The following is a 19,897-nucleotide window of genomic DNA, read 5'->3' as shown; positions in this document are numbered from 1 at the left end:
CTACAAATAAAAAAAGATCAGAAAACATTTTGAATAAACAGAGATAATGAAAACAACACATACGAAATGCTGCCTGGCTTGCTGAGTTCCTCCAGCATTTTGTCTGTGTTGCTTGGATTTCCAGCACCTGCAGATTTTCTCTTGATAGAGATAATGAAAATATAGTTTTCAAGTTTAACAGTTACTGTAAATCAGAAAAGCTTCCCTGATTCTTTTGCAAAGGTATTCACTTTCTCACATACATCTTGGGTACAGTCAGCAAGCACTTTCCTTTTCTTATTCAGCAGCTCTGCTCCTGTTCTGTCAGCTCTAAAATGGCAAACAAAGGCATAGTGGAAACTTCACTCTCCAGAGATGAGACAGGGTGTGCTTTGATGGAGGAGACAAGTGGGTAGTTTAGGAAGCGGTGCAATGCTTTTACTTATGCTAATCTTCCACATACTCCCAACATGAGTCATATCCAATACTCCTTTTCTGCTTTGAGTAGCTGAAGGCCATCAATTTTTATCAGTTAGAAGGAATATATATATTTTTAAGTGGCCTTGAGAACATCCATGAATCTTCCCTTATGTCCACTTGGAAATCTTTTGCCATTACAGAGCTTAGAATACAGTGTCTATTTCAAGAGTTGGGTATCAGGCATACAAATAGTATATTTTGTCCATGGGAGACAACCGAATTTAATTAGGACTTCATTGCTGGGGGGGATCTTGGCCTGGGAAAGGACAATGACTTTGGTTTGCTTATCCTGTAATGAACTCAGAAGATTTTGCAGAGGTAGTGTTGATGCCATCAAGTGCATTAAGGTATCTGTTGTGGATAGTCAACATTTCAGAAGTGCGTAGGACAGCAGCAATTACTCATCTGCAAAGAGTCTTGTGCCATGTTTGGGGTTTTGATCTTTAAATACTTTTCCTCATGTTGCCAAAGGGCAGTGCAGATGCACTTAAGGCCAAGATGAATGTCTTCACTGAGAATAGGCTAAGGACCATTTGAGGAGTTGTCCATGTTTTCTGGCATTTAGTCATTGACTTTTATTGTCAGAAAGCAGTGTTATACATCAGGTCAGGTTGGTAGAGAGCCATTGTTTTCCACATCTTAGAAGTGTAAGGTCCATTCTGATAGTGAACCTGTGAAGAATTACTCGAAGATCAGTCTTTGAATGTATGCATATACAAGCCTAAATTAACTTTTGTAGTTTGATGAAGCTGTTGGGTGATCTTGGATCCAAAATGAAGATTGAGTATGTCCAATAATTATCTATTTTCCCTGTTTATTATTTCCACTCCAGGCAAGGTGCAGCATTGAAGCAATGATACAATTTTGCTTGACATCAGTTTGCACTGAGAGTGGGTCTGTTGTGGACATATTAGTTACAATCATAGATTGTATGTGATTATGAAATGGAATAAGATGGAAATTATTTCCTGTGGCCAGCCAAATGTAAGAAGGTTCAATGTTTTTATTGTTTTATTAATTTTTTTAATTGTTTATGCTACTGCCTGCATTATTCTGATATTTTCCTGTTCATTGTGTCTGTAGATGGAAGGAAACCACAGTTATTTGAGAGTCTGCTGTTCAGTCACTCAAAGAAAATGTTGGGGTGGCTAATATATTTCCTTGTGTCAGACAGTGAGGAAACTTCTAACCAATTGTCATTATCAGATTTGTTTCTTTTCTTGAAGATTGTCACAAGTATAGCATTTCTGAGGTCTCCTGGCATGTCTTCCTCTTTCCAAATGCTGGAGGTAAGGCTGAGAATTTATGAATGAAGCTCCTTTCTGTAAAGTTTAGAACTAATTTCAGCTACCAACTATCTCCAAGGCTTTGTTATCTTTCATGTATTATAGGGTTTTATTTTGCTTGATTCCTTGTTAGTCGGGGTAGTGACAAAGTTGGTGTGGAAAGTTTGCTGTGGAATCAAAGCTATTCATGTCAAAGAAAGAGTCATTATTTAGAAGTGCTCCTTTCAGTAAATGAACCAAATACAAAAAAAATCACACTGTGAGGCGAGCAGTTATACTTATATTTAACTACCAGTAATACTAATATATTTCCTTTGAATCTCACAAATAGCAGGTGGAGGTGATGGTTGATTGCCAACACTTGTCAGATATGTACTTGCCTTATTAACTGGAAACTCACACCTAAGCAGTAATTCTTTATAGGTCCAAGTTGCTTCCTTGTCCTGGAATCTGTTCCCTTTTCACCCACCCTCCATTCTCTGTCTTGAACCTTTGTAAACCTGGAAGAATTCACTTGTATCTACAGTATCTGAAATCAAAAGGATGATAATCTAGCAGGATCTCATATTATCCTAATAATGAAGATAAAGACATTACCCCAGAATTGTGGACAAAAGTCAATAGCTAAATTAGAACATTCAAAAACAATAGAAAAATAAGATTAAGTCTGATACCTGATTGATCAGGTGTGTAAACAGGTTTGTCAGTTTGGATAAAGAGTAATCCATTCTTATAAGACACCAGCACCTCTTCCTCTTTAGTAAATACTGAAGAATATGCTATTAAGTACACACATTGTTTTTCATCCTTTTTTCTAGGTAAATCTTTTGGTGAGATCTGTAAAAAAAGGAATTATTTTTGCAGTCATGCACACATATATTTCTTAAGATTTTTATTTTAATGATTAACCATTAATTGTTTCTTATTTATAACTGTGGCTAATATTAAGAAGTAATTCATAATATTTTGATATTTAATTTGTAATAATGGTACAAGATTGAATGGTAAGCAAATACATGTTCAATCTTTGATTTTTTTGAGCTTCCAATTTTGTAATCACGATTTCCAATTCAACTCATTGGAATGATTACAAACATGAACAAGGTAATAGAAGAAAATTCCATATACTTTAACCAATAATCTTTGCAATTACAATATTAGATGTTACTTTCTTTCCCTCAAATATTCTCCTTTTCCTTCCAATAATACTCAAGGCATTTTTTATGAGTACTGGCAGTCTTGGGTATCTTCACAAGTTTTCATCTCTGAACTAGGGTGTAAATAATTACATACAAACTATTTAATTATTAAACTATTAACACAGTGTGATGATATTGAGGTTTCATGACCGCATCCATCTCTGCCAATACTTGATACAAATCCTGGTTGTGGTACCTGAAAACTTACCTGTGCTAATGAAATTCTATCAGTGCAACTAGGCCATTTTCAAAAAAAGGATGAAGAATACTTTGTGCTAGGAATTAAGTGGCAAAATTGAAGATAATATATACAGATAGTAAATGAATTATGCTTGACATTTCTTATAACTGAATTTTAAAATGCAACCAGTGGCATTCGCATAGTTGGCTATACACTTGAGCTGGGACCAAATATTTCAAGCTCCAACCACTACTTAAAGATTGCCTGCAGTTCATAAAGTTGTGGTGCATCCTGACTACTGTACCAGGATTGGTGGCCAATTCTTCACAACTCATTCTTGGCTGTAATACTTATTAGAGCAATGAGTTGAACTTACATGAAAACAAACATGATCATTTTCAGATAATTCACTGAGGATTTTGATGGAAGATGTGAAAGTACTAGTGCCATTCAGTGTATGCAGACGCAAGAGGCCTTGCAGAAAATGCACAGGGATGTGAGAAACAACTTTTTCAATGGAATGAATGGTTGAACCTACATCCTGTTGCTTAAGGAAGTGGTGGAGAGATAATCAGTGATTTCAAAGGGAATCTATAGAGAGTAAGTATGAACCTGATGGTACAAAAGCCTCCTCTTGTCCAAACAACTTCTTTGCACTGAAATCTTTGAAGTTGACCACCAGACACTGTAGCTTGTTGTTCCAAAGATGTGCTTATAGAGGTGATTATTGACCTCATATTGCAAAGGATATATGCCATGGCATGCTGGATTCCTTCATCTTGCTTGACATTAAGCATAGCTTTCCATTAGGTACCTGGTGTTTAATTATGTACACCCTGATATGTCAATGATTTTCTTTTCCAGTAGTTCTGTAGTGTAACTTTTGTGTACTATGCTCTCCAGTGAGCACAGTGCTTCATCTTTACATTATTCCTTGTCTAACTTGTGATATGATTTTGTTTCTCATTTGTGATCAGGTGCATATTATTGCAGGAACCAGGAGTCTAGTTGTTATAGAACCGAACTATGCTGAATCCTAGTATCTGATCTGCTGTCTGCAAACATAAGATGAAGTGTTGTCTTGTTTGAAGGATAACATAGCAGCAATTTTAAACAACAATAAAATCCCACAAACATGTCAATGTACAAATTATCTATTTTAATTATGATGATTGAGGGAAAGGTAGGGGACAGGATATTAGATATTGATATTTAAAGGAACTTTAAATATGAATTACTAGATCATTGTGTGTTCTTCACAGAGCAGGCTATGACCTTGGGAATTAACAGCAACTCCATTGATTTAAAAAGAGCTACCAACTAACACAATATTTCATCTCACTCTTAATTGATGCAAGGATTATCTTAACTGTTACAGTTAAGCTGACAGCATTGTCTAAAGGCTGATTAGCTATTCTCAGAGCTGCTCAAGATTACTTTCCATGAACTCTTTCTATACTTCTTCCAGTCTCATTAAGGAGCCAGCAAAAACCCCACACCCTTAAGGGATTCCCTTTTCTACCCAGTTCCATGTGATATAAAAACTAGAAAGCATGTACCATGAGGAACAAGGACAGCTTCTATCCTGGTGTGAACAGATTCTTGAACAGACCTCTTGTACAATAAGATGACCTCACAATCTATATTCTTACGATCTTGCATTTTATTGCTTACCTGTATGGCACTTTCTCTGGAGCCTTTACACTTTATCCCGCATTGTTATCATTTTACCTTGCTCTATCTAAATGCACAATTCAATGACTTGTTCTGTATAATAGTATGCAAGATAAGCTTTTCACTGCATCTTGGTATATGTGACAATAAAAAACTAATACAAAATACCAACAACTACAATCTCATCAAATGAAGATGTGCTTGAGATCACTGTTTTTGGTCATAAACTATCTGATCATGGAGAGCTTCAGCTGAAGGCTACATGTATGATTCTCTTTATTTTTGTGTTGCACTTATTATTCTTGCACATACTTCTCTTCTATTTCTTTTTCTTTTTAGCTGTTTTCCCAATAGGTGGTGACAAGAATCATGCCCTCATAATGTTCAGCATGCAGTATTTAAGTACAAATCATGAAATCTGTTCAGCTGAATAGAGTTCTAAAGAGCTAATTATGAACATCAATGATGCACTGTATTAAAATTACATGAGATATTCCATCTCGCATCATAGTAAAATTCCATGGGATGGTCTGTCTCTCCAGTCTAATGTTCATTTGGTCAAGTTCCAGAATGGATTTGTAAAGTTTATCATGTCCTGAATGTCATAGACCTATTGAGTCATTACAGCACAGAAAATGGCCTTTCAGCTAGCACATTGATGTACCATCAATAACTCTCTGAGACGTGAGGCGAGAGATAGGCTTTTATTAGCTGTAAGAGAGAGCACTATCAGCAGCAAGAGACCATCACACAACATCCTGGAGACTGAGAGAGGAGCAGTGCCTCCAATCGCCTTTATACAGGGGTCTGTGAGAGGAGCCACAGGAGCAGTTAGCGGGGGGTGGGGGGGCATGTCCAGACAAGTATATGTAGTTCACCACACACATCAAGCCTCATTTATCCAGTTTATCTGCATTAGATCCGTAGCCTTTGGATGACAAATCATGAACACAAGGGATTCTACAAAAGCTGAAAATCTGAGCAATATTGTGTGTTGCCTTTGGATAGCGTTGTTTTCTGTTGTACAGTCTTTGGTTTCCTATGCTGAGAAAACTTTTTAAGTGAAGAAAAAATGTATTTCAAACACAACCTCTCACACTCTGAGTAGATGATTCAAAAGTTTAGGCACACATTGGAATGCATCAAAAAATTATAAGCAGGAAACAGAAGGAATAGTCCTGCAAGAACACTAGTGTTACTTTATCATCAGTTTAGATAATGCTGATGAATACTTTTCATTTTAGATAATATGATTTCAGCTGAGCACAGTTAAGCTGATGTATGAAGTTCGATTATGTCATGCCACTTGAATTGCAACCCCCTCCCCCATTAATTTTAGTAAACCAAACAGGCTAATAGTGTAAACTCCTGTTGGCCCGAAATGTCATCTGTACTCTTTTCCATAGATGCTACTAAGTTGCTCTAGCATTTTGTGTAAGTTGCTTGGATCTGCAGATTTTCTCGTTTGTGAATAGTGTAAAGTGGTTGATTTTCTTCAAATTTTTTATTCAAAAATTTAACTTTAGATGGTACAATAGCTGGAAAAACATCACTAGCCTTATTAAAGTGATATGAAGTAAAAATTAATAGGCAAATAAATGGACTGAATTATTATCATGCATAGTACCTGCATCAATGATACTCAAAAATCCTTGACAGTTGGAAAGGTGGGACTTCAAATATTAGGACAAAAGAAGAAGCAGAAATGATGAGCTAAAGTGGAAAGGATGAGCAAAATAAAAATTTACCAACAACATAGACACATTAATGTAACATGTCAAAGGTACCCTTTTTTATCATTCAACATGAGGTGTTTTATTCTAAATTTATTTGTAATCATATTTAATTCAGGATGATCTCATCTGATATTGCCATTTTTGGGCTGCTGTAAATTAATAAATTATTACTCTATGGAAGAATTTAAAGATAGTATCACAAAACATATTTATAGCTTTTCTTTATGATTCAAAATAATAATTAAGCCAACTTACAGTCAGCTTCACAGATGCTTGAAATCCATTTTCTTCATTTATTAAAACCTCTTCTTCAGCTAAAACCTTTTGTCTGTCTGGGCAGGTTTTGAGACTAATTTTGACATTTAATGGTTTGGTATATCCATATGATTGAAGCACAATTGTCTCAGATGCACCAACTCGAAGTACCTTGGGTGCTGTAATCAAGTACCTATAAAAATAGTCAAGTTGCACTGTAAACATAAATATGAAAAATTCAAAAAATGCAAATGCTGGAAATCTGCAATACAAGTAGAAAGTGGTGGGAACACTCAACTGCTCAGGCAGCATCTATGGGAAGGGAAATAGGGTTAACTTTTCAGATTGAGAGTGCTTCCTCAAAATTGGGAAGGAGGTAAAAAAGTAAGTTTTAAGTTGTAGAGAGGGTGTAGGAGGAATGGAGAGGACAAAGGAAATATCTCTGATGGAATGGAGCCAGTTATGGCAATAAGCTGTTAATGAAAATATCTGGTTGATAATTAGCTAGGGCAGCTGGAAAGAGAGCTGCAAGAAATGCTCAGTAGCGTCAATAGACAGTGAAAAACTGAGCATATATTACAGATGGATAATCTACCTTCAGAGGGAAACTCAAAGAAATTAAGTTATCAGGAATTATTGACTTCAGAAGGTTACAACATGTCCAAATGGAATATAAGGAGTTGTTCCTCAAGCTTACATTGGGCCTCTTTAGAACAGTATAGGGAGCTACAGATAGGTTAGAATGGGAGCATTTCCAATCCATAAATTTTACATATCCCTTTGTTTATTCACTCTTTATAAACACCCTCATTAATTCATAAACCATATGGTTTCACAGCAGATTATTACCTTGACAACTCTAGCCCCACTGTTTCAGAGGATGATCACATATGATATTTTCATTTTTAGGTTGCTATAAAGTAATAAATCATTAAACTGTTTAAAAACTCAAAGATAATATCACAAAACATATGGCTATAGCTTCCCTTTATGATTCAAAGCCCTAACCATTCCTCCTTTACCCTCTCTACAACTTTAAAACTAATCTCAGTTCTGATGAAGAATAGTTTACCTGAAATGTTAACACGTTATCCTTTTGCAGATGTTGTCTGGCCAGCTGTGTCCTGCATTTTCTGTTTTTGTGACAACTGTTTCTACCACAATGCAAGTCAAATACACTTTTATAGTATAATATGCAGTAAAGCATAACTGCTACCCCTGTGATACACATCATTCAAACTCATTTACAGGAAAGCATGTTCATCTTTATTTTATCAAACATTTGGGAAAATTACTCAGCATCTCCAAGTTGATCCAAAAGTTAAACATATTCATTATGCTCGGGTGAAAGGAACATTATTTAAAATATTTACATTTCAGAACATACTAAATATGAATTTATCATTGTCTTTGAGTTAGCTGTGGCTCTAGTGGAGTGTGCTCCTATGCAAGTCAAAAGAGTTTGGGTTCAAATCTCACTTGGGGCACTGAAGCACAAAAATCTAAAGCAACAGTCCGAAGCAATACTGGGGTTGGTGGGGGGAGGATGCTGCAATATAAAAAGAGCTCATTTTCATAAGCTATACCAAGGCTTTCTTGGGTTGATCCAAAAGACTCCATGATACTGATTAGGATAAAAGCAAACTATGTTGATGAATATGAAAATTCATTTAAATTCCAGAATCTCATTTTGTTTTCTGTCCAAGCAGTGGTTCTTTAGTAAAGCAGTATTTTATACAGTTAAAGGAATATTAGAAATTTAGATTTTAAATAAATACCAAACAGCAAAAGTATTTGTTATCATTACTAGTTTAGGGTACGTATTTACCAAATAATAACAAATTTCAAACAAAATTAAGTGCTTACGTGTGTTCTTGCCCAGTATTGCTTTGAAAGAAACCCACAAAAATAATAATAAAAAGAAATTTCATATTCAGAGACTTTCCAAATCACCACTAGATTGATTTAAAAAAAAGCTGGGCTAAATTAAATATTGCAGCTACAGACCACCTTATCTGGGTTTAAGAGTGGTTATTTATTTTAGGTTAATAATATATTAAGCTGGCAACGTTAACCTTGGGGATTGAGAAAGACTTTCTGTAAATAATTAAATGTAAATATTCTTCTCTTAACTTTACAAAATGTTGTAAAAGAAGGGAGTTTGTACTGTAGAACCAATCTCAGTATTTCCTTGATGTTAAATTGCTCCAGCAACTTGGGATATTTCACTACATTAAAGATGCTCTACACGTCCAATCCATTGTTATCATACAACCAGTTTATTTTTTTCTCTGGCAGGAATGTAAATGTCGCTTTTTGAACGTGGTCTCTGAATTGCAGTTAGCTGGATCATTTACTGCATTTTCCATTCATTCTTCCAGTCTCGATGATAACTTGCATTGTGCCGATTCCAGAAGAGTTGATTCACTGTTTATGTAACAATACATATTTGTTCAGGTGGACCTTTTAAAGAGATCAGAGCTACTGCTACCTATAACTTACCAGCTCTTCCTCCTCCTGTTCTCACCACCTTTTAATGCTGGCAATTCTTACATTATTTCCACTTTCCTCCCTCCCTCACCTGGCTATCACCCCTCTCACCTGGATCCACCTTTTACCTACTAGCTCTTGCTCCACCCCTTCCACCCACCTTGTTATATTGACTATTTCCCATTCTTCTTTCCTGTCCTGATGAAGGATTTCAACCCAAATCATTCACTGTTAATTTCCTTCTATGGATGCGGCCTGACCAACTGATTTCCTCCAGTTCCTTTGTGATCTTTAGATCTCCAGTTCTTCAATAACTTGTGTCCTAGCTTTCCTCTTATTTATAAATACTTCATGTTGCACCACCATTCCGTGAGAGATTCTGAACATGCATACCTGACTTGAGTGATCAAGTTCCATTTTTACAGACATCCTTAAGTCATTTTGCCCAAAATCAGAAAATGCACAAAATCACTTGATAAGGTAATCATATTTCCAACAGTTTTGTAATGAATATAAGACAGATAATCTTTAAATTAAAAGGTTTAATACAATTTCTCATACAATATCGTAACATCATCACCTGATCTATTTTCAACAGTATACAGGAAATTTTTGTTTTAATTTCCAGGGATATAGAGAACTATGCTGCTGTACATTCCCTGACATGGATGAATTGCTGACTGGTTGATGGACAGCCGAGGTGCAGAGGGACTGGGCTGTTGTAATTCTTTAAATTATTACACCCTTCAAAACACAATCCCAACAAAATTTGTGAATTATGAGTTTGAGGCAGCTCTATAAATCTGATCTTAGCCTGTCTGTTGTATCCATTTAAACAACCTCCACTTAGTAAGGTGGTAATTACTGTGGTCACTCATAAGTTACATAGGTCACAGTAGAAGATGAAGTCATTTGGATATTCATTTTTACCTTTTGTCATTGTGCTTCTCAAAAAGATCTATTACACGTTAGAGATTGGTTAATTTCAAATTGCTTGGAATAGGATCCTGTGTTATCATTTCCAATAGGATGTGGAAAATAATTGCTTGCAGAAGGCACCATAAAATGCTAATTTTCCTAGTATGTCTTGTTTAAATAGTGCCCCTATTTATTATTTTTCTTTCACATTGAATTGTCATCTTTTGCTTAGTTTCCACTTTTCTTCCATTACTTTATTGATATATTACTTTAAACTACCTGTAGTCCTTGAAATTTTCATCAGTTCTTTTTGCAGTTTACCAGGTTTAAAGTCTGGCTGAAAGGCTTTTGACTTGGGAGAGTGGTTGGTCAGCTGTGGTCTTAAGGAACAGAATGACAGGCTCCAGTTGTTACATTGAATGATGGAGCAGGTTCAAGATATTTCTTTGCTAATTTCTCCTCGTATGTCTTGCTTAAATATTTTATTATCCTTTTTATTATATTTATTTTTATAGGGTAACATTTTATCTTTTTTTATTTTGTTGTATTCTCACTTCCTTTCCATTCCTGAAGCGTCGACTATTTACTCATTCCAGCATTTTATATGTTGCTTTGGATTTCCAAAGTGGATGTCACTGATGAGGGTAGCTAAGTTTCTGTCCATCTCCCATAATCCTTGAAACGTACAAGTTTGTTCAAAGGTCAAAACTAATTTAGTAACGTTATCATAAGAGCCACAAATTCCAAGCCTTGTTATTACAGGAATATGTTTTAAATTATATATAATGACCCAGTATTACGGGCCATCATTATGAATGCTAGCTTTTCAGAGCACATTTATACAGTGACTTGAATTTCAATTCACACAAATGTTAGGAGTCTTGCCGAAGGGTTTCGGCCCGAAACGTGGACCGTACTGTTTTCCTTGATGCTGCCTGGCCTGCTGAGTGCCTTCAGCAGTTTGTACGTGTGGCGTGGATTTCCAGCATTTGACGATTTTCTCCTGTTTGTGGTTGGATTTTAATTCCGCGGCTGCATGGTGGGATTCGAGCCCCTCACTTAAAAGGACCGCTGGATTTCAGTCGAAATACCACGTGGTGCAATGGCTCGCCGCTCCGGGCGTTTCTAAATATCCGTGCTGAAGTATGCTATGCTATTCCTCCAGCCAGAGTAAACGATGGCTTTGGTTTTACCTCATGACGCACGGGCAAGGGCATTGAAAGCCGAGGCGGGAGGCGGGAGGCGGGGAGCGGAAGGAAGAAGCGCGCGCGCGCGCCGCCGTCCCTCGCCTCACCAACATGGCGTCGCCCAACGGTTGCGTGTCCCTGAATCTCCCTACCTGCGGTACAATCACCCACTAAGCCGGCTCCAACCGGTCAGCATAGGTACACTCACTAGGGATACGAAAAAAAAACACGCACATACTTTATAATTTCGACGTTTATAATCGCTGTGTTTCGGAATTAAAAGAGGGAGGGAAGCGAACAAGCGTTAGTTACCATGTCAACAGATCACCAATACAAACTTCGCAAAAAAACCCTCCTGGCTGAACAAGCAGTTCGTGATGGTACATTATAAAGGATTTTAATTAGGGGCAAGTAATCTGAAATAGGAAGGATAAATTGCCCTAATCTTTGAAATTTTTGTAGCAAAAAGCTTAGTTGGGAATCGGTGACGCGTCGGAATTCCAATGTGGGTGAGTTAATTTTATCAACACATTAATTAAATTAAAAACAATAAAGAATAGATGGAGGTCGATACTGATCAACCGATTTATCACTTGCACGTTCTGCATTCGGCACAAGCCGTCTTTTGAATGCAAATGCTGTTGCAATGGAATTCCAGTTAAACATAAACATAAATATTTTTACACGAAGAAAGATCATTGATAAGCTCATTTAAACTCTTAAAATTGTGTCTGTAGGTTGCCCATTTAAAATAAAATAAATAAGGTATGGCGGCAATGTAGTTAATTATTGCATTTGTTATTATTTGTTCAGCTTTATTTGACTACCATGATCCTGACTAGGTATGGCTGGTTCCTTATTTGCATCCTAGATTCCGTTTTGGCCCAGCCAACCGAAATAACAGATGAGTTTATCTTAAGGTGGAGAACCGTGTCTAGTCCAGTCAGGTGGCTTGAAAAGTTCTAGGAGATCTAAGGATAATTTGATCGTCGCCCTGACATAACAGTTCTTCATCTGGTTTCCTCTTTCCTGGAAGAATAATCTTGTGCAGTGTGGAATTTGAAGTTGCAACGTATGGGACGATATGCCACAGATTTTAATGTTTTATTATTAGATTTTACAAGTGTTTATTTTGTTTCCAGAAATTTTTTATTAAAATGTTATGGATTGTGAGAAATTGTTCAAATAGTTATGCAGATTTTACCCATATTTTTCACACTTTTTCTCCCTATTAACAGTGATTGTGTACTGCCAACACCATGAGGAAGCGGAGTCCACAATTGGTAATCAGAACACAAGCATCAAAAAGTGAAACGCAAAGCCCAGTCTCCTCTGTTTTAAATCCAAGCACCAGATCACCAACCCCAACCAGCAGGCTTCTCTCTCCAGAGCTATACAACCCCTCGGATGTTGGTGAACAGCAGCTTGATATCAGTGATGAAAGTGGATCTGCCATTACTTATTACACCGGAAAGGGTAAGCATTTGGAAGTTTATATAAAATTAACTACCTGAGGAGTTTAATGAGTCAGGCATCATTAAACAAATGCTGCTCACCTTGAAGATGCTGTTCTTCAAGCAGCTCATTTTCTGTTCCAGATTCTAGCATCTTTTGTGTCTTTAGATTCTAAGAGCCTAGAACATTGCATCATTTAAAACAGTGTTTCTGAAGGCTCCAATACATAAAGAAAATTACCATTAACTGAGGGTTCCATGGACTCCAAGTTGGGAAGCCCTGCTTTAAAACCCATGTTTGTTCATATTTTCTTTATATGTGCCATACTTATCATGTTCATATTTTCTGCTGACACTTGCATTGCATTGATTACAATGACAGTTATGATGCCTACATTGTCATTTTTCACGTTACTGTGGCATGTTTTAATGCCAGTGGATTTTTATAGTAAAGTAATTTTAATTTTGTAATTGTGGGCTGCTCTGATATTAACAAATATTCTCTAACCCCCAATGGAATCTCCGTATGTAAATACACAATATTGAGTGAATGGAAGGACAGATTTCATTGGGTATTAATTTTTCACGTGGAGTTGAAAAAAAGTGCCATGCTATGGAGTTGACCAAAAAGGTGATTGTGAAATACTACAAATGGCTAGCCAGTTTAACTATTCATGGAATTGCAGACAAAAAAAAAATGCTGCATTATTTCCAGTTCAGTGCCTTTCTCAGTGGTGTATTGTAACATATATAGGAAAGTTTTGAAAAAATTAATAGCTTAAATTCAGTGTGGAAGATATATTTCTATAAATCACTGAATTTGGTGTTGTAGGGAAGTCTGGACTGTGTAGGTGAATACAAATAGATGCTTGAGAAAGTGTATGTAAAATTGAGTCATAGAGCTATAGCATAGAAACAGGCCCTTTGGCCCAACTCATGCATGCTGACTGAGGTCCTTTCCTGAGCTAGTTTGGCTCGTATTCCTCAAAAACTTTCCTAACCATGAACCTTGTAGAATGTCTTAAAAGTTGTAATAGCACCTGACTCTACCACTTTCTCTGGTAACTTTTCTAAGTGTCCATCTCTTTATGTGAAACCTTCTCCCTTAAAATTGACTTTAAATCTTAAGTAAATGCCCTCTGGTTTTATATGGTCACAGTCTTCTTCCCCATACGCTGAGAAAAAAGACTGAACATCCACCTTATCACACCCCTCATGGTTTTATAAACCTCAATAAGATCACTCCTTGTCCTCTGCTGCTACAGGGTTAAAAAAAAATTATCCAGTCAATCATCATAACACAAGCTTTTCTGTCCCAGCAGCATCCTTGTGAAACTTTTCTGCATCATCTTGACCTTAGTCGCTGCCTTACAGTATGGCAACCTGAACTACACACAATATTCCTGGTGTGCTCACCTATGACTTTGCCACAATGAGTGTGGCAGAATTTCAAATGACAACAAGGAGGCATATAGGAGTGGGATAGATCAGCTAATTAAGTGGTGTCACAATAAGAAGGAGGAATCTGATAGAAGAGTAGAGTAGACCATGGGGAAGAAAAAGGAGGAGGAGGGGCACCAGAGTGAGGAGATAGGTAAGAAGAAAAGAGGGGAGCCAGAATAGATAATGAAAGAAGGGAGAAGTGGTAGGGAGAGAAATTACTGAAAGCTGGAGAAATTAATGTTCATGTTGTCAGGTTGGAGACTACCTAAATGGAATATGAGGTGTTGTTCCTTTGACATAAGAGTACCAGTAGAGGGGGCCATGGACTGACCTGTCAGAATAGGAATAGTTGCAGATGGAACAACTGTTTGGTAGATCACCAAAGAGTCTTGCAAATTTCCATACATGTACAGTGACTTATAAAGGTATTCAACCACCAACCCTTTGTTCACATAGGTGAGTATTACAACCAGGAATTTTGATTGATTTAACTGAGAGCTTTTAGTTGTGAATCACATGCTCCTTTTTTTTTCACCATAGAGCTCAAAGAACAGGGAAAATTGCAAAGCATGACAAACTGAAATGTCAGCAATTCAAAAGTGTTCATTCCTCTTTGCTCCATACTTAGTTGAACCACCTCTTGCAGCTGTTACCGACAGTAGTCTTTTTGGATGTCTGTTAGCTTTGTACAATGTGATGGAACAAGAGTTGTCCTCTTTGCAAAAGTGCTCAAGCTGTGCTACGTTAGTTGAGGAGTGGTGGTGGACAGTAATCTTGAGGTCTTGCTGGAGATATATGATTGGGTTAAGGTCAGGGCTCTCGGCCGCTCAAGGACATAATTTTTTTTCTCTTTTGATGTCCTTTCATGGTTGCTTTGGCAGTGTTCTTTGGGTCGTTGTCCTACTGAAAGATTAACTTCCTCCTTAGTTTAAGCTTTCTGCCAGGGACTAGCAGGTTTTTGTCCAGGATTAGAGAGCAAAACTGAGGACCCGAGGACAAGATTGCTATATTGGAGGGAAATAAGAGATTGAGTTCTAAGTATAATCGAGACATGGCTTACTCCCAGCATGCCAGATAAGGTGATCAGATCCAAAAGCTTCACAATGCGGAAGATCAATCAAACTGCTGATTTGGAAAAGGGTAAAGGTGAAGGTGTGTATGTTCATGTTTCATGAAAAATTCCAAGTGGTGCTCCAATGTCGCAGTTTTGCAAGCTTGTGTTGCTCCCAGACCTTGAACACCTAACAGTCAAATGCTATCCTAGGGAGTTCTCATCCATAATCCATAAAGTTTACATACCATCAGTATACTTAAGATACGACCTGATACCATCATCAAACAAGAAACAGTCCACCCTAATACATTTCATATCATAGTTGGGGACTTCAACCAGGCTTATTTGAAGAAAACCATACCCAATGCATATAACCTGTAGCACCAGAGGTCCAACACACTAGACATGCAGGCAGCAGCTAAAGAGCAAAGTGCCAGATATTAGTACAATAAAGAGGTGGTCATAGAAGGCAGAGGAGCAGCTAGGGGATTGCTTTGAGTTCATGGACTGGGCCGTGTTCAAGAACTCATCTGTGTATCTGAATGTGTACATCATAGTCTTTATGGATTTTATAACAATAGTCATAGACGAGTCTGTCCCCATAAAATCATTCAGAGTCTTCCCTAGCCAGATCCGTAATCTGCTGAGGGCCAAAACAGAGGGATTGAAATCTGGTGACCAAGAAAGTTACAAGAGATCCGGGTGAGATCTCCAGGAAAGTTATCTCATGGGTGAAGCGGCAATTCTGGACTAAACTTGAATCAATGAAGGATGCTCAATAATTATGGCAGGGCTTGAATGCTGTCACCTCTTATAATGTTACATAGGCGACAGCATACCCTCGCTTCCAGATGAGTTCAATGCCTTCTATGCTCACTTCAATCATGGAGGAACCATTATGAACTCCCACAACCCCCGATGACCCTTCGATTTCGGTCTCTGAGCCATGTGTAAGCAGCTTTCAGGAGATTGAACCCATGAAAAGTATCTGACCCAGATGGGGCACCTGGCCAAGTGCTAAAGAACTGTGCTGAGCAATTGCTTGGAGTGTTCACTGAGGTTTTTGACCTCTAGCTTCGGCAGTCTGTGGTACTTAGCTGCTTCAAGTAAGCTCCACTGATAGTGGTGCGCAAGAAGAATGTGGTAACCTGCCTCAATGACTATTGTCCAGAAGCACTTACATCCATGGAGATGAAGTGTTTTGTGAAGTTGGTGATGAAACATATAAACTCCTGCCTGAGAAGGAACTTGGATCCACTCTAGTTTGCCTACTGGAGCAACAGGCCACAGCAGATGCCTTCTTGTTGGTTCTTCGCTCAACCCTGGAACATCTGGACAGCAAAGATGAATACATCAGGATGCTCTTTATCGCTACAGCTTGGCAGTCAGTGTCACCATTCTCTCAAAACTAATTAATAAATTACTCCACTTGCCCAATCATTGACATGTTCCCACAACCTATGGGCTCACTTTCAAGGACTCTTCAGAATCAGATTTAATATCTCCAGCAGATGTTGTGAAATTTGTTAACTTTATGGCAGCAACACAATGAAATACATGGTAAATAAATAAAATAACTGAATTGCATTAGGTATATATATGTCTATTAAATAGGTGAGTTAAATAAATAGTGCGAAATAAGAAGTAGTGAGGTAGTGTTCAAGGGTTCAATGTCCATTTAAAAATCAGATGGCAGAGGGGAGAAAGCTGTTCCTGAATCATTGAGTATGTGCCTTCAGGCTCAGTACCTCCTTCCTGATGGTAATAGTGTGGAGAGGACATGTCCTGGGTGGTGGGGATTCATCTTATGTGTTCAGTATTAAATTGCTTGCTTGCTCAGTTATTTATTTATTTATTTGTTTGTTTGTTTGTTTGTTATTTTTCTTCCTTTTTGAATTTGCAGTTTGTTGTCTTTTGGTTGAACGCCCAAGTTGGTGTGGTTTTTCATTGATTCTATTATGGTTATTATTCTATTATAGATTTAAGTATACCAGCAAGAAAAGGCATCTCAGGGTTGTATATAGTACATACATGCACTCTGATAATAAATTTACTTTGAACTCCTACAACCTTCAGATTCTTCTGCTTACAGGCAGTCACAAAACAAGATACTTGAAAGAGCACAATTTAAGAAAAAAGACCAATACCCAATGTGCAGAGAGGAAAAAGTTGAGCCCATAAACCCAAAACCAGGAGCAGCCAGAGTCAGCACATAGTCTCAGTCTATCACACAGAGGCAAATCACCACGAAGCTTGCTGACACTAAACCCACAACAGCTAGGGCACGACACAGCCTCAACGTCGAAGAGAGAGGAGTAAAATGTTGCAGAGCAAAACCAGCTTGACCCTTGCCTTCATCCCAAAACCCTACCTTTTAAGTTTATCTGGTCCACGTTTAAGTTGTCCAAGCCCCGGATCGCCCACCCAAGATCTGGCCCGGGCCCTGCTGCATCAATGCACTCTGGGCCATTTCTGGTCCATACTTGACCTTTCTAAATTGATGCAGCGTTTAGGTGGATTGAACCTCGCTCCTAGTTTAGGTGGATGGGCTCTGGAACTGCTATGCTTCAGCTTTTCTTCACTCTGCACACTCCAACTATGTCTTCGATTCTGACTCCATCTTCCCCTGGAACACACCTTAACCTCCTTCCGGCTCTGTCTCGTACCTGTACGCCTCAACCCTCAGATCGGCCTCGCCTTCTCTTCTTCATTGTTTGCAGTGGTCATTTACCAAAATTTTCCATATAAAAAGTGTTATTAATAGAGTGTTTAGTTGAATATCTTGCTTTGAGAACTACCAGTAAGTTGTCACCCATATTCAGTAGCGCCATCTTAAACTCGAAGTCTTTCAGTGTCTTTGAGATGGTCTTGTACCCTTAACCCAGATTTGTGCTTCTCTGTTATCCCTAACTTGTCTTGAGTGGTCTTTTGTCTTCATTTTGGTTTGGTCTGTTGAAAGTCTACCATATCATTGGACCTTACAAGAGAATGGTGTATATATTCTTACGAATTCATTGAAAACAGGTGATCCTCCAATATTTACGATTTACGTCAACGATTTAGATGAAGGCATTGAGAATAACATCAGCAAGTTTGCTGATGATACTAAGCTGGGTGGTAGTGTGACATGTGATGAGGATGTTAGGAAAATTCAGGGTGACTTGGATAGGCTAGGTGAGTGGGCAGATACTTGGCGGATGACGTTTAATGTGAATAAGTGTGAGGTTATCCACTTTGGGAGTAAGAACAGGAAGGCAGATTATTATCTGAACGGTGTAAGGTTAGGTAAGGGAGAAATACAGAGAGATCTAGGAGCCCTTGTTCATCAGTCACTGCAGGTGAATGAGCAAGTGCAGCAGACAGTGAAGAAGGCTAATGGAATATTGGCCTTTATTACAAAGGGAATTGAGTACAAGAGCAAGGAAATCCTCTTGCATTTGTACAGGGCCCTGGTGAGACCACACCTGGAGTATTGTGTACAGTTTTGGTCTCCAGGGTTAAGGAAGGACATCCTGGCTGTAGAGGAAATGCAACATAGATTCACAAGGTTAATTCCAGACTGTCTTACGCAGAGAGGTTAGAGAGACTGGGCTTGTACACACTGGAATTAAGGAGATTGAGAGGGGATCTGATTGCAACATATAAGATTATTAAGGGATTGGACAAGATAGAGGCAGGAAATATGTTCCAGATGCTGGGAGAGTCCAGTACCAGAGGGCATGGTTTGAGAATAAGGGGTAGGTCATTTAGGACAGAGTTAAGGCAAAACTTCTTCTCCCAGAGTTGTGGGGGTCTGGAATGCACTGCCTCGGAAGGCAGTGGAGGCCAATTCTCTGGATGCTTTCAAGAAGGAGCTAGATAAGTATCTTATGGATAGGGGAATCAAGGGATATGGGGACAAGGCAGGAACCAGGTATTGATAGTAGATGATCAGCCATGATCTCAAAATGGCAGTGCAGGCTCGAAGGGCCGAATGGTCTACTTCTGCACCTATTGTCTATTGACTATTCTACATCAACAAATTCGGTGAATTGCTAAGGTAATGTACAGTATTCTAACTGAGGCAAGTTAGCGTAATAATTACAAAAGTGATGATTACTTTTTCAGCCTCACAATTTAAGGTTTTTAATTTTAATGAATTTGTTGACAGGTTTTGGAATTTTTGTTTTGATTTGACATGATGCACAATGTTTTGCAGATCAGCTCAAAAATACTACTTCAGTTGTATTTAAATTTAGAAAATGAGACAGTAAAGTGTGAAAATAATTGTGGGGTGTGAATATTTTTTCAACTCACTGGACAACACAGAGCATCCTGACAGATCGCACCACAGCCTGGTATGGAGGCACCAATACGCAGGATTGAAAAAGGCGACAGAGGATTGTAGGCTCAGCCGGCTCCATCGCAGGCACAATTCTTCTCGCCATCAAGGGTATCTTAAAGATACAGTGTCTCAAAAAGGCAGCATTCCTCACTGAAGACCCTCACCATCCAGGACATGCCCTCTTCTCATTGCTATCAGTGGAGAGGAGGTACAGGGGTCTGAAGATGCACACTCAAC

General features: G+C 38.2%; 2 protein-coding genes across 7 annotated transcripts in view; one reads left to right on the top strand and one right to left on the bottom strand.

The window, feature by feature from the left end:
- The window catches only part of c5 (complement component 5), a 121,800-nt gene extending 113,079 nt beyond the window's left edge, over positions 1–8,721 (bottom strand). Inside the window, exons 1-3 of the mRNA XM_059993817.1 lie at positions 8,657–8,721; positions 6,791–6,983; positions 2,420–2,582 (exon numbers count right to left, since the gene is read on the bottom strand). Coding sequence (XP_059849800.1) covers positions 2,420–2,582; positions 6,791–6,983; positions 8,657–8,721 — 421 coding nt within the window. The remainder of the gene's footprint in view (positions 1–2,419; positions 2,583–6,790; positions 6,984–8,656) is intronic.
- A 1,109-nt stretch (positions 8,722–9,830) lies between these two features.
- Positions 9,831–19,897, top strand: part of cntrl (centriolin) — a 108,440-nt gene continuing 98,373 nt past the window's right edge. For 3 of the 6 annotated variants that reach the window (XM_059993814.1, XM_059993813.1, XM_059993811.1), the window contains exons 1-2: positions 9,840–11,894; positions 12,624–12,861. In XM_059993814.1, coding sequence (XP_059849797.1) covers positions 12,645–12,861 — 217 coding nt within the window. In that variant the 5' untranslated portion in view covers positions 9,840–11,894; positions 12,624–12,644. Of the gene's footprint in view, positions 11,895–12,623; positions 12,862–19,897 lie in introns of all 6 variants that reach the window. The other 3 variants (XM_059993816.1, XM_059993815.1, XM_059993812.1) reach the window with 3 other exon arrangements.

This window comes from Hypanus sabinus, chromosome 18, assembly GCF_030144855.1.
Source record: "Hypanus sabinus isolate sHypSab1 chromosome 18, sHypSab1.hap1, whole genome shotgun sequence".
In the NCBI taxonomy this organism is placed as follows: Eukaryota; Metazoa; Chordata; class Chondrichthyes; order Myliobatiformes; family Dasyatidae; genus Hypanus; species Hypanus sabinus.
Note: the sequence above shows the minus strand (reverse complement) of the source record. Positions and strands in the feature narration are given on the sequence as shown.